The 13,222-nt window shown below is 40.4% G+C and overlaps 1 protein-coding gene across 2 annotated transcripts in view; it reads right to left on the reverse strand.

The window, feature by feature from the left end:
* LOC105568481 overlaps positions 1 to 12,281 on the reverse strand; it is a 131,504-nt gene extending 119,223 nt beyond the window's left edge. The window contains exons 1-2 of one of the 2 annotated variants that reach the window (XM_012024186.1): positions 11,960 to 12,281; positions 6,804 to 7,197 (exon numbers count right to left, since the gene is read on the reverse strand). In XM_012024186.1, coding sequence (XP_011879576.1) covers positions 6,804 to 6,960 — 157 coding nt within the window. In that variant the 5' untranslated portion in view covers positions 6,961 to 7,197; positions 11,960 to 12,281. Of the gene's footprint in view, positions 1 to 6,803; positions 7,251 to 11,959 lie in introns of those variants that run through there. The other variant, XM_012024185.1, reaches the window with a different exon arrangement.
* Between the last annotated feature and the right edge of the window lie 941 nt (positions 12,282 to 13,222).

Below are 13,222 nucleotides of genomic sequence, written 5' to 3' on the forward strand. Positions count from 1 at the left end.
GTCTCATTTTTCCGCGCAAAGCTACTAACCTCCCTAGTCACGGTCATTGCCGGTTACTATTCCGCTGTTCGCACAGCGGGCGAAACGGACCCCATCGCGGGACATTCCGGGCCACGAGCGATCACGAATAACTTATATATCACCGACGATCTGTCGGCGTGCCAGAATTCGGACCATCGAGCCCGGGTGGAACAATTCGCGCACAGGAATGATAACCCGCATGCCGAACAAAAAGACGGCGGACGCCTATTAATCGTGCGGATTTTATCTGCCGCCGACGTTGCAGAAAAGACCGGTTTTCTCGGAGGGCATCGTGGTATATGCGAAAGATGGAAATTGTTGGATCGCGTGTTCTGGAAATATCCTTCGCCCTTTATTATTCGCACTGGTGGGTTACTACACGAACACATGGAACTTCTCAAAAGCCTTCCAATAATCTTAAATTGCACAACTATCTTACAGTTTTATTGTCAAAAGTTTTAATTAATTAATTAAAAACTCTATTTAACGCCCTTTGAAACTTGATTAATTAAAACGTTCAATAGTATTTAAAATAGAAGCGTCGGTTTTCAGTTTGCGACTCAAGTCTTTTAATACTATGCTCCAGCACTGATTCTTCCTTTCCTCAAGTGGATCGCGATTACTTATGCACGTCTATTTTGCCACACATCTCTGATCCGCGATGCAAAGCATGAAACGTCCCTTCGAAAACTTACAAATTGATCTGATAGTACATCCGAGAATCTCGCGAATGCTGCGGTGCATCTGAATGCGATGCATATCGAACAGATATATATTTATGTGGCATCTACAATCATGCAAACACGGTCGATGCTCGATCGGATTACTCGTTTTATAACTCGCTCTCGATTCTTGTCACGCGCACGTAGAGATATCAGCCAGAAACTTTAGTCATCTGTTATAATGTCGCGTAGGCACTGCTTCATCGACGAATATTGACAGCGCATCGTGGTTAATTAGAAACTTCTTGGAAACGTGGAGGGGCAAAACATAATTTTTGTCCGTGATGGAGGAATTTGTATTTTCCTTTACTGTGTTATTATAAATTATGATTAAAGCACGAATTGATAAAAAATCTGCACGAACGAGAGAGTAGCTAAAATGATTTCTGTTAGAATAAATCGGTCAGGAAGTACAGAATAAACGCAAAAACACCTATATCCTATTACTTAATTAATTGCATAACATTTGATGTTGACGAAAGAAAAAAGTTATAAAATGAAAATTTTATAACAGTTTTGTTTCCGCTCGTCGCAATGCAGTTTAATTTTTAATAGATATATTTTACGATTTTTCATTACTTTAATTGCGTTGTACTTGTAACGAATAAATTACATATGTGTCAGAGACTTCATGCCTGAAGTTATTTTTTTATAAAATTAAAATATCGAATTTTATTGCAAGAATAATAATTTATAATATACAGCAATGTTAAATGCAATAATTCTTTATAACTTTATTAAAAATCTACTACGATTCCATTATTGTGTGATCTCTTCTTTTGACACAACGGTATTAATCTTTTTATTCTCGATAGGAAATGAAGGGTGCTCGTATCACAGATAATTTTTATTTAACGAAAATGTTTTAGTATTATCTAGTCCTGGATATTAAAATAGCTTATTTTAAAAGATAATTTTTTCTCTTATATAAACTGATATAAGTATGGGATTGCCATAATTATCAATAAATATACGGTTGATATCTAATGCACAATAATTAGAAAATGATTATTACAATGAGAGAATTTTCTTTTAAAGTTTATCCTGAAAATTATGTAATCGTGGGGCAACGTGGCATTTCGAAGAATTTAATGCGAGTTTCTTGAAATTTTATCATACATTTTACTAGTAATTATACTTAGTATACATCTTATTAGTAAAATGTATGGTAAAAATTTCAAAAACTCTCATAAAAAAATCTTCAAAATCACGATCACATGATGCTCAGGATAAGAGAAAATTTTATCCATGTAGATTATGTTAATTATGTCTTTCATTTGGTACAAATATTTTCAAAGTTTGTCTCTCTCTCTCTCTCTCTCTCCTCCCCTTTCACTACTATGTCATTTGTGATATATTTACTTAAACGTGGGTAACATTGCGAAGATCAAATACGAGACACTATGTAATATTCAAGAAGTTTTGTAATTTAAAACGGGAACGATCTCACATAATAGCTCCACATACGATCGTTTCAATTCTCCGAGAAATTTTATTCTCGCAGTCAAGTGAATTTAAGGAAGAGTACTTTTCACTGTTGGGAATTCTGGCTTATTACGCAACTTAACTTTTAATTAATATCGGTTTTCTTGTTATTTTATAGATCCATTTATCTTTAATGAAAATAGAATCATGAAATTCAGCTATTATATATTTCTTTTAATCCGATTATTTCTGATATTGAGAAATGCAATTTCTGAATATCTTTTTTTAATTAGTGATTTCGCGATTCCTTTTCAATGTAACATTTCTCATCTATCTGTAATTTTTCGATTGTGTTGCTAATAAATGAAATGGTAAATGATTCAAACAACAATTAATCGTGTTACATGTCATTAATGTCTATAAATCATGTGATATATATAATGGCAAAAATTTCGTGCCATTTATTCGTATATGTGTATGAAACAATTAGATCGCTCAAGTTTTGTTTTGACATTGATGAAAATATTATATTATTAATTAACCTTACTATTCATTATTTGCTTGATCACTTTCTGCTTGTCACGGCTCATAACAGTTTTACTCTTAATTCAAAATTAATCTTTCAATATGTAATTTACCAAAACGTCAGACATGAAAATTAGATTGAAGATTTTACGTAAGAAAAAAAAACAGCAAGTTACGTGGCAGTGTGAAGATTGAAATTATATTGGGCGACATAGAAATTGAGATTGATGATGCTGGGAATATATTATTTTCAGAAATTTGAGAGTCGTTCAGAAGTGATGAAGGCGCAAGAAAAACATTTTGTTAATCTGTCAACTAAAGAAATACACACATAGAGCAAACTTTGCAAGTTATGCCTGTTTTCGTGGAAGGGGACGCGAGAGACGAAAGAAAAATTTGAATACGATGATAGATGTATCAAGCTTTTCTTGTTGTTTGTGAATGTAAATTGAACGCTTTTCCCTTTACGAAGCGAGGACTCACTTTTACGTTTTCTATACCCTGTGAGACTTCATATCGTATTTTCTTTTCCGAATGGAAATAGTAAAACGAAACAAAACCGTGCGTAATGTGTTTACACAGAACCACAAGAGAAAGGTTTGCGATTGCAAATATTTACCATGAATGTGTCATCGAACCAGAAATTCTGGCGCTCTGTACGCTGATTTCTCTAAGAATTTAATCTCTTAAAATCCTTTATACAATTGCAATATATTTTTCTATAATTTTTTCTTTATACGTTATTTTCTGTGTCTATTAACACAGAATACGCTATTGTTTGTATAACAGTATTACGCTCTGGCAGTTTCGGCATTCAAGAATAATCACAATATTCGTAGATTATTCAATAAACGGAGGAGACAAAGATTTAATTCACCTAAACAAATTATATACGATGTAATTAATTAGAAATAATTTCGACCTTGATACACGAAATAGCGCAAGACTGCGAAATTTATCGAATACTTGTCGAAATTGATACGAGTGCGATCGACAAACGTTACATGGCCTGACGAGAATCTCGTTGTAACATCGCCATTGGCAATGCACAGTATAGTAAAGTGCAATCTGCGATTCGATGCGATGCGATGCACGCCAATCACTTTAATGGACAATCGAATACAACACGTCGTTTGTTGATCTGCGCTTTTATGCCTATCAGGAACCAACCGGGGAAAAGCAATGGTTTTGTTTTGTGCACGATGCTTATTATTTGTGCGCCTTTAAAATGTATAACACACGTTAAGCGACGTTCAATTACCATAGCAGACGCGCGCAATGTTAATCGCTCGATTGAAATTGCAAGAGTGGCGTAGTAAGCTGCAATTGAATGTTAGCTGCGAATCAGTGATGCAGCCTGTATCGCGTAGCAACGATACCCGTGATCAACAAAGAGCTCATCAATGTTTTCGTTGCGCCCCCGTAAACAGTCCGATAGAACGTACTGAAAGAACACCGACGCCAAGTGCGATCTGTCTCGTTTCTCCTCGTCGAAAAGTTTTACTTTTTTTTTTCTACGAATTTGCATTAGTTCTCGATTTAATTTCTATCGTGGAAAATTTTTTACTTCTACAAGAGAAAATATACTTCCGGAAATTGGCAGGGATTTTCTTTCGCATGGAAAAATCAAAAAGCTTGGAGTAACACAAATAATGAAAATGCGAATATTTTTTCCAGAGAGTATAAAAATTATGTCAATGTTAGCGAACCAACGGGTAGAGCTCGTAAATTTCGCCTTTAATTTTGGATTATTACGTTTGCAATTCCCGTTATCAATGAACATCGTTCATGCTCGTGAGCAGTTTCCACGTTCCAATTTCGATGCATGCTCGTATTTGGATTGAATTATTGGTCATATAACGACCACTTTCGATCGGCGTCACAGAGCGTTTGATTGCTTTGAGACGAATCAGGCGAATAATATGCAACTGTATTATTTGATTTGGTCCCGCTAAGTGGTAAGAAAATCTCTAAATCGGACAAAGTCGATCGCTATCTATAACCGTGCCGGGAAATTGCGGTATGTTCGTCGAGCGTATCTCTGTGAATTAACGATGCAACTGGTAGTATCTGACGCAGTACGTGATCAACGAGAAGAGCTTTCTATCGGCGTTCGCCCGATGTTATCGATCTACCGCGAGAAAAAAATGCCGTACGTGCATGAACAACTGTGCGAACCGATTCGTGAAATTGGACGGAATTTTTTAACATATAGACCAAAACGTATTGTCACATTTGTCGAAATTACACTCAAGTTTTGTATTTTCTACCTGAAAACGGGATGTAATTGCAAAAAGGGAAATACAATTGGCATTTGAGTGCCTGTTGTGTGATGTAGCAAAATTGTTCTAACAAACGTATTTAATTGAAAAAGCAGTAGGACGTTTGATTTACTTAATTCTCGCGCGATTTATTTACGTTTACTTAATCACTCGAATTGATCCGACTACGTTGGGGTAAAATCAATAAGCTTAATTTTAATTAAAAACAATCGCGTTATTAATTATCTACCAATTACCTAACCTTGCTGCTTTCAGAATAAAAATCAACGGCCGCAATTGTTGCACGCACATAATATGGTATGTACAGGTGATCTTGCGTCTTATTTATTCGCTGCCGTAACGTTCGATCTTACTTTAGTCGAGACGAATCTTTTCCGTAACGAAGTGTCTTTCGAGTGATCCTCTTTGATGAAACTTTATTCATTTCGGTCCCTGTAATCTGACTTAATTAAACTTCCACTTCTCGCCCCGCTATCCCGCCTTTAAGGCGGATTAGCCGAACGTACCATCTTAAGTCCATACTGGATCTGGATCTGGATCGAGCAAAAAGTTCTCGCCCGGTAGATTCACCGTATTGCGCAACGACATAGTTCTTTTCTATGGCGAAGCAAATTGCCAATAGCACGATGGATAAAAACAGAATAAGACGCCTCGGGAATACATTTGCGTTTTGTGCACATGAAAATTCCATTCGTTTTTATACGACTCGATGAAAGCGCGCGTAAAAGTAGCTCCGATCAAGTGACATGTCACGTAAAATTCTTTCTTTTTTATCATTCTGGCTTGTCGGTTTTGTTCGGATAATTGTTCGCGTAACATCACTTACTTTCGCAATTACCTAAATATCATTTGCAGAAATTATTTCAACGTTTTATAAAATTTCATTCTCTGCAAGTTATTTTTTTGCATTCAATGTTGCAAGTTCTACACAAAAACTAAATCACACTGAGTTCGCGCATCTGATAAAGATGCAAGTTTTTTGTTTCAATTCGTGAGTAATGATCGTTTTAACGTTAGGAATTTACAATTCTTCGACTGTGAGAGGCGGAGAATTATTATTCATGTAAAAAGAACTACGGAACTACATGAAAAATTGGAGACTTTCTACTTTTGCATTTCGTTCACGTTCTTAATCAGACAAACCTCCCAAGTGTCGCAACACCGAAACTTGATACGAAGCGAGTTCGTGCTGGGCGTCCAAGAAAAAAAGAAACCGGCGAAAGCGTTAAATCAGCTGGCGCTGTACACGTTTATCCTACACGCCTGTGTACACATGGCCAGTTAACTTGGCTGGTGCCTAAATATAAAGGATATACGAGCCTCTTATTCTGAAGGTGGCGTAAATGAAATTTCGAAGAACAATGAATTTTTGTAAGATATGCGTCCGACTTGACGGGATGTCCGTATATTAATAAGCTCTTCCCAAAAGAATTGTGCTATTTTTAAACGTATTAATAACTTAAAATTGAATCCATTAAAGACAATAATAAGATGAAAATGAACAAGTACAGGTATTCCAGAAATTGTTATCAAAATGTCGATCGACTTTCTCTTTACAAATTGCAGAATGATGTAGATTTTCCAAGTTTTCGAAATTAAATTCATATTCTCTTGACGGATATACGATATAGTTGACGTCTTGTAATTACGTCGTTGCGAAAAAACGTTTTTTTTACCTTTCGATATTTAACAAGTTTGTTCTAAATCTAACATGTGTATTATCAACACCTGTTTTACACTCCTGCTGAGACTCAATATCGCTGAAAGAAAGCACGATTATCTCGTGACAATATTTCCGCTGGAATACCCGCGGGTGTTTCTTACTCACCGAGCACGAGTAGCAGCAGAACTTGTTGCGGGAGCCGAGCCACCATTGTGGGCCCGTTCGCTCGCACATCTATGAATTTAAATCGAGCGATCCTGCCGTGATTTTCCTTGCCCCTCGATTTTCCCGTCGCGATCGCCAACGTCCGCCGTAACAACATTCATTTAACGTTCTGCCGGGCTTCCACGTGGGCGTACGCGCCGCTCTGCCGGGTTTCGTCCGCTCACGCACGGAGCCTCTCCGCTTCCTCCGGCTGCACCCTCGACGCTTCCGGTACCACTGTCGGCTCACTCGCGCCGGACCCGGGAGAGTTTCGGCACTCGAAGAACAGCCACTTTCCGTCGATCGAGCCGCACACACTCGCGCCCGATTAATTTCCCACGGCGACGCGATCTCTCTGAAATTCGTGGGAATTCACAGCGAGGTGGTTCGCGGCCGTATGCGATTGTGTGAAACGCCTCGGGCGCGCGTTTTCGAAATGACAGAATTTTTTTTCCCTCCCACTTTTCGACCGATCCGCATGCGATTTGGCCAGGTGGCCCGATATTAATCGACCCGCGGCACTGCCGCGCGCGGTGACTGCGATTGGGCCGCGCGCGCTCGAAGCGCCCGATATCTGTGCACATAAATATTTTAGAGATGCGTTTGCTAGAGGCAGCGGGGTGATGAAACGGACGGACGCGGGCGGGCGAGGTGCCGGGAGATAGAACTCGTGGAAAAAAAAATCATTTACAAGTGAAATACAACTTGACACTTGCCAGATAGTATCGGCGCGGTGAATGCAACGGGAACGCGGTCGTTCCCGGTCGCTGACAGAAGTTAGAACGGAGACGAAACGTAATACAAGGCCAGCTAAGGAGAACATGCGTATGTGTGTGTGCGAACCTGCGCAATTCCGCGTGTATTGTGCCTCTGCGTGAGTGTGTGCCCACACCGCACCGTCAATCGTCATGGATTTTCGCGACAATTGCATTCTGAAGAACTGAAGCGACGACGGTAAAATTGGAAAACCGATAAGAACTTCTCTCTTCTCGCAAGTTATTCTATTGCCGTCATCCACCCAGTTGCGAGAAATGTCTCTCGTGATTAACGATGTTCGCGATTTCGGAAAAGTATCTCGAGACGCGTAAAAATTTGCATACCATCGGCTCCTTTTCTTTTTCGATTTAGACACGGAAAAAAAGTGCCGTTGAATTAAAAAATCAAGTTGCTCGCATCAAACGTTAACGTCTCGCGGGCTGCCACGAACATAAATAATTCGCTCAGTTGTGTTTGCGATGGATTTTAATTTTAAGCAGCGAACTAAATACCTAGATTATTAAGACAATTATTAATCTGACGTTTATTTCAATTACACTGATCTTGTTGACACAACATCGTTTTTGTCCGCGCAGTAATGTAAATTTGTGACGATTACTGAAGCATCGCGTGGAAAATGTTTTATAATTTTTTAATCTTTTAATTCCTAACGTACATTTTATAACGACACTCACTCTGTTCCTTTATTATGTTAAATTTATATTTTTCCCTCTCTCTTTATGGCGCTCACCATTTGGAGAATCATGTGAACATGTGAACATGTCGATGACAGTACTGTATTTAGGCGTCGAGCATATTTGTCCCTGTAGGTCTCATTCTTATTATTCCTAATGCTAGTTAATCTAATAATCTTGATGTTAATAATACACCTAGACCGAATAATGGTGTCCAAGTGGGAGGGAAGGGAACGGGAATGCTTAAAAATCGCGTTTTGATAGTGCTGTGTACAACCGACAACCCGTATCGGTGCGCAGTTCACAAGTCGAAACTATACGCGTAGACAACATCTATACTGTTATTGCGACAAATATTATCATATGCCTCGGTGGTCGAATTGGTGAGACGCCCGCCTAGAGTGCAGGGAGGTCCAGGTCCAGGTTCAAACCCTGGCTGAGGTAATATTTCTCGCAATAAATTTTCTGTGTTAAAAACACATCGCCAATTGTGGTCGATTAGAATCTTGATCATTGCTAGTCAATCTAAGTTTTAAGTTTTATCTATTTTTTTTTATTTATTAATTTTACGTAACACCTTTTAGAATTCTTTGATCTTAGCCTCGCGGACGACCCGAAAATGAGTCGAAATGTTTGACGATTAATTTATAAGTTCAACAAAAAGTTCCGCATTGGACGTTTTTGCACGATTACCTGCGTCTGGCTCGCATTGGCCCCGCCACCAAATTTGTTTTATAGTTATTCTAATCCTGAATACCGTAGATCCAGGCATAATCTACGCTGGAAATACACGGATTAATATGATCTACTCGACGATAAGCTGTAAGAGTATGTTATGTCGTGCAACTAGTGGCGGGATAAACCTATATATAATATCCCGTATCCGTAATATTCTAGGTAAGCAAATAGTACAGTCGAGGCGTCGATTCGCGCGCGCACGTAGACGCAAGAGCCCGCGCTGTAATAACACGCGAGTTGTATAATCCGCGAATAGTGGAAACTCCGCGAATAATGATAATAACCTAGTTACTGTCGTAACTTACCGTGATAGAAAAAAGGGAAAGAAAAATTAAAAAAAGATGACGATCGTGCCGACGCAACTTGGTGAGTTAGAGGCGGTTTACTGGTTTAGCGAATTGCGAGGAAGCAACGCGGTATATCGCGTCGTTCGTAATTTCACCGGATTAAAATGCGAACATGCGTTTTACGTGAACAGCGCTATCCCTCGGGGGGATCCCCTACGTTCACGCCCTTTCAGTCTCGTCCTCTCCCTCGACGTAGCACCACTTTTTCTCCACAGAAGAGAATAAAAACGGTCGTTTAGCTCGCGCCGCAGCATCAACAGAGCGGATTGTAAAAATCGCGAGACATTCAGCGGCACGGCGGCGCCGTTTCGCACCACAAAGTATCACGAGTGCAAAGCTTCTCCCTTTCTCGCCGGGGCTTTATCTAATGCTGTTAGATCGATTACTTAAATCTTCTTTTTATCAAAGCCATTTCATCAAGAATTTTTGTATTCTTAATTATAGGAAAATTCTCCTATATTCCCGGCAATTTTCTACATGAAATTGTCCGACGATAAACGGGAAGGGCGAAATATTTTGTGACTCGTGTATATAACGTCAAGATAATTTCGAGAAAATATATCGCGCAACGTAGTTGTCAAGGTAAAATATAAAAAGAGAGCAGCTATGTACTGACACAAGTTCGCATTTATCAATTTTTTAACAGCATATAATAAAACTAAATTATCACAAAAGCTTTCATATTCATGGGAAATGCGGAATAAAAGTCACCAACCCGGCGTTTTCTAAATTTCGCGTTAGATCTTCATATTGCGAAGAATTCCGTGTCCCTGGTTCTGAGCTCGCCGTCCTTTTTTTCCTCCCGCGCGCAGCTGAATATGCATGATCGCGAAGAGCCATTTGGCAGAAACGAGTCCCGTCTACACGTTTCCGAATTTTATCGCAATGCCGTCGATCCGCGCGGTAATTCGACCAGTTCTCTATTCTTGGAATATCGCATGGGATCGCACTATAAATCACGGCCAAGGTGTCACGTGTGACATTTTCTAAAATTGTATCTAAAATCACACGCGATAATCCTTGCCACTTCCCATTATTCTGCTATTACTCATAACGTTTGTAATTGAGAGAATTTCGAGAATTCGAGAGATTAACGAATCAATACGAAGCAAATAGAAAAAAAAGAGTCTTTCTCTCGTGCAACTTTCAGTTGTGTTTGGTGTGTATTTTTAGAAGCAGCAGTATTTTTTTTCCAACGAAATATCCATCGACTCGTTCTTGCAGGTTTGCTATTTGTCCGTTGCTGTTTTCTAGCTTTTACTTGCGCTCGGAGGCAACAGCAGAAAAATAATCGGCGTGTTTTAAACAAATCTTGCAACGGGATTCGTTCAGTTTAGACGAAAAAGCAATGTCACGTCAAATGTAGCGCGCTGTTTTCATTGTTCTCTGCCGTTAAGCTTCCACTAATTTATTTATTCATGAAGGTTGGCTTCCCGCGAATGAATGTAGATACGCAGCAGTATTTATAATTGCTAATTTTATATATAAAATTTTTACATATCGCAAGCAGTGTCGGAATTTATTGTTTTGTATGAACTGCGAAAACGGACAAATTTACATATTCATGTGTAAAAAGAGCCAAGTATTAAAGAATTTGTCAGACAACTGACACGTAGCCATTTAATAAAACATGCGAGTATTATCATCGACAGAAATGAGATGTGTAGAGCGCGCCCTTTAATATCGCGATATCGCCATCGCCACGTCGAGGAACATTCATTGATTGATTGAATTAAACCGATACATAAATATTTTAGCTCGGAAAGGGCTCGACACGTGTCACGTTCGAAACATACGGCTTATTCAATTGAGAAAATTTCGAAGAACGAAGGTGGGGAATGATCAGCCGAACGAGTTTTCGTTGTCATACACGCGTGCCTAGAATACTTGACGTTTCCTTTCTACGCGCACGTATTCCCTTTCAGCGGCTGTCGTGTGTGACTCTTTTTGTTACGAACGCGGGGGGCGCAGCTTCTGTCGCGAGCGTTCCCCAAGAATAGCCGTGCATTCGTGTGCTTTCACTCCGTATCTCCAGCCGCGATCTGCATTCGGGCGCAGTATAATTTCCGAGGAATCTCGGGAGCTCTATAAACGCCAGACGCGGAGACGCCTTTATGCCGTCGTGCTTGCGCAAAATTTGTCGTCCCGGTAAGAAGGAACCTCCAATACGACGGGGACGCGTCGAGGACGCGTTTATTACGTTCCTTGGCACGTACGCCGATTCGACATTCAAGAGAAACTCGCAGTTACCGTTCCGGAAAATCCGCGGTTTTTCGGGACCCCGCCTTTCGCGCGGTGGCGAGAGCGAAATGTCATGTAAATGCTCTCGCCGCGGCTGTCAACGTGTCGCACCCCGAAGCTCATCCTCGGATTATCTTATCAAAGCTACGCAGACGTGCAGCGCGACAGCGGGCTGTTGAGGTCGCTTGGCGAGCTGCCGAGATTTTTCGCGGATATTTTTGTCGCGTGGACCGCCGAACTGCATCGGTCCAGATCACCGCCACCGCCGCCAGCAGCGTGCCTTCCTCGTACGCGACGCGTGCTCCAATAATTGCAACGCGATCCCCGCACGGATACATACGCGAGTATTGCCGGTTCGGACGAGAGATTCGCGTATTCCTGATTCTCGCCGTCCGCTACGAAAATGCTCGGGCACTGAGGACACGCGCGTTCACGCGGAGAAACTCGCACTTTTCACTGCCGCAGCACACGGGGCCATTACGCACGCACCCACGAATGCACGCACGCACGCACGTGCTTCTGTCTCGCGGGCGCGCGGAGTCAATCGTGGCGCGGAGTCAATCGCGCCGCCGCCGACCGAGTGAGCGAGTAGTACAAGAGTATCACCCCACGATCCGTCGCGCGCGGACTCCGACCGCCGACTGACTACTAGCCCGCGGTCTGGCCCCGGTGGCTGGTTTCTACTGTCTCGCTCGCGCGCTTCTTCTCGCGCCGCCCGCGTCGCACTCGTCGCTGATGCATTATCCTCCTGAGATCTGAGGCCGCACTCTTTTTCTTCTAGCGTGGAACTCTTATAAGAGCCGCCTCAAAGAACGCATTCACGATAATAATTGCTTTTTACCTCTTGCCGATTACACTGGAAATGTGCTAAAAGCACGACTCGAGGTATCGCAAAATAATCGCTTTCAAGACAATTAACTTTTCAATTTACATTTTTCTTTTCTATTTCACGATGTTGCTGCACGTTTACACGAGCAGGATGTATTTATAATGCGCGACTATTTAGCAATATTCTGTTTCTTTGTTGATTTGAAATTGATTCCTTTGTCTTTTTTTAAACATTGTAATGAATAAATCGCGTTTGACAATCTCGCCAAGTATTATTTATAATGAGAAAATGCAGCTAGCGCGAAATAGCTAAGTAAACAAGAAAAGCATGAAATTTACAAGTCAATCAAACACAGAGAAAAATTCTCTCTCTCGCTCTCTCCCCCCTCCCCTCTTCTTTAAGTTATCAGAAACGAGTTTTAGTAAACTCGAAATTATCAGCAGGAGAAGATTAACGGTAAGAGTTTTAATTATAAGAATGTCAATTTTACGACATTATGATAGAAGCGAAATTAATAACTTGTTATTAACTTCTTCCTCTTCATCTACAGAAAACTTTCGGGAGGTCATTTCAATTATATTATGATAATTGTTAGCCATAACTTCTTCATGAAAGTTTGGCGCCTTCGTTAATTTATGGTAAATGATATTTTGTTGCGTTAGAAGAAAGTTGAATAACCTATCTGGGAAGAAGTAATTTAAATGTCACGGCGTTTTTTTTCTCTAAATTTTTTGTCGTCGTTAATAAATGGAAGGAAACTCGAATGGAACATTT

The sequence above is a fragment of the Vollenhovia emeryi genome, unplaced genomic scaffold (assembly GCF_000949405.1).
Source record: "Vollenhovia emeryi isolate VEMERY1.0 unplaced genomic scaffold, V.emery_V1.0 DF939129.1, whole genome shotgun sequence".
NCBI lineage: Eukaryota > Metazoa > Arthropoda > Insecta > Hymenoptera > Formicidae > Vollenhovia > Vollenhovia emeryi.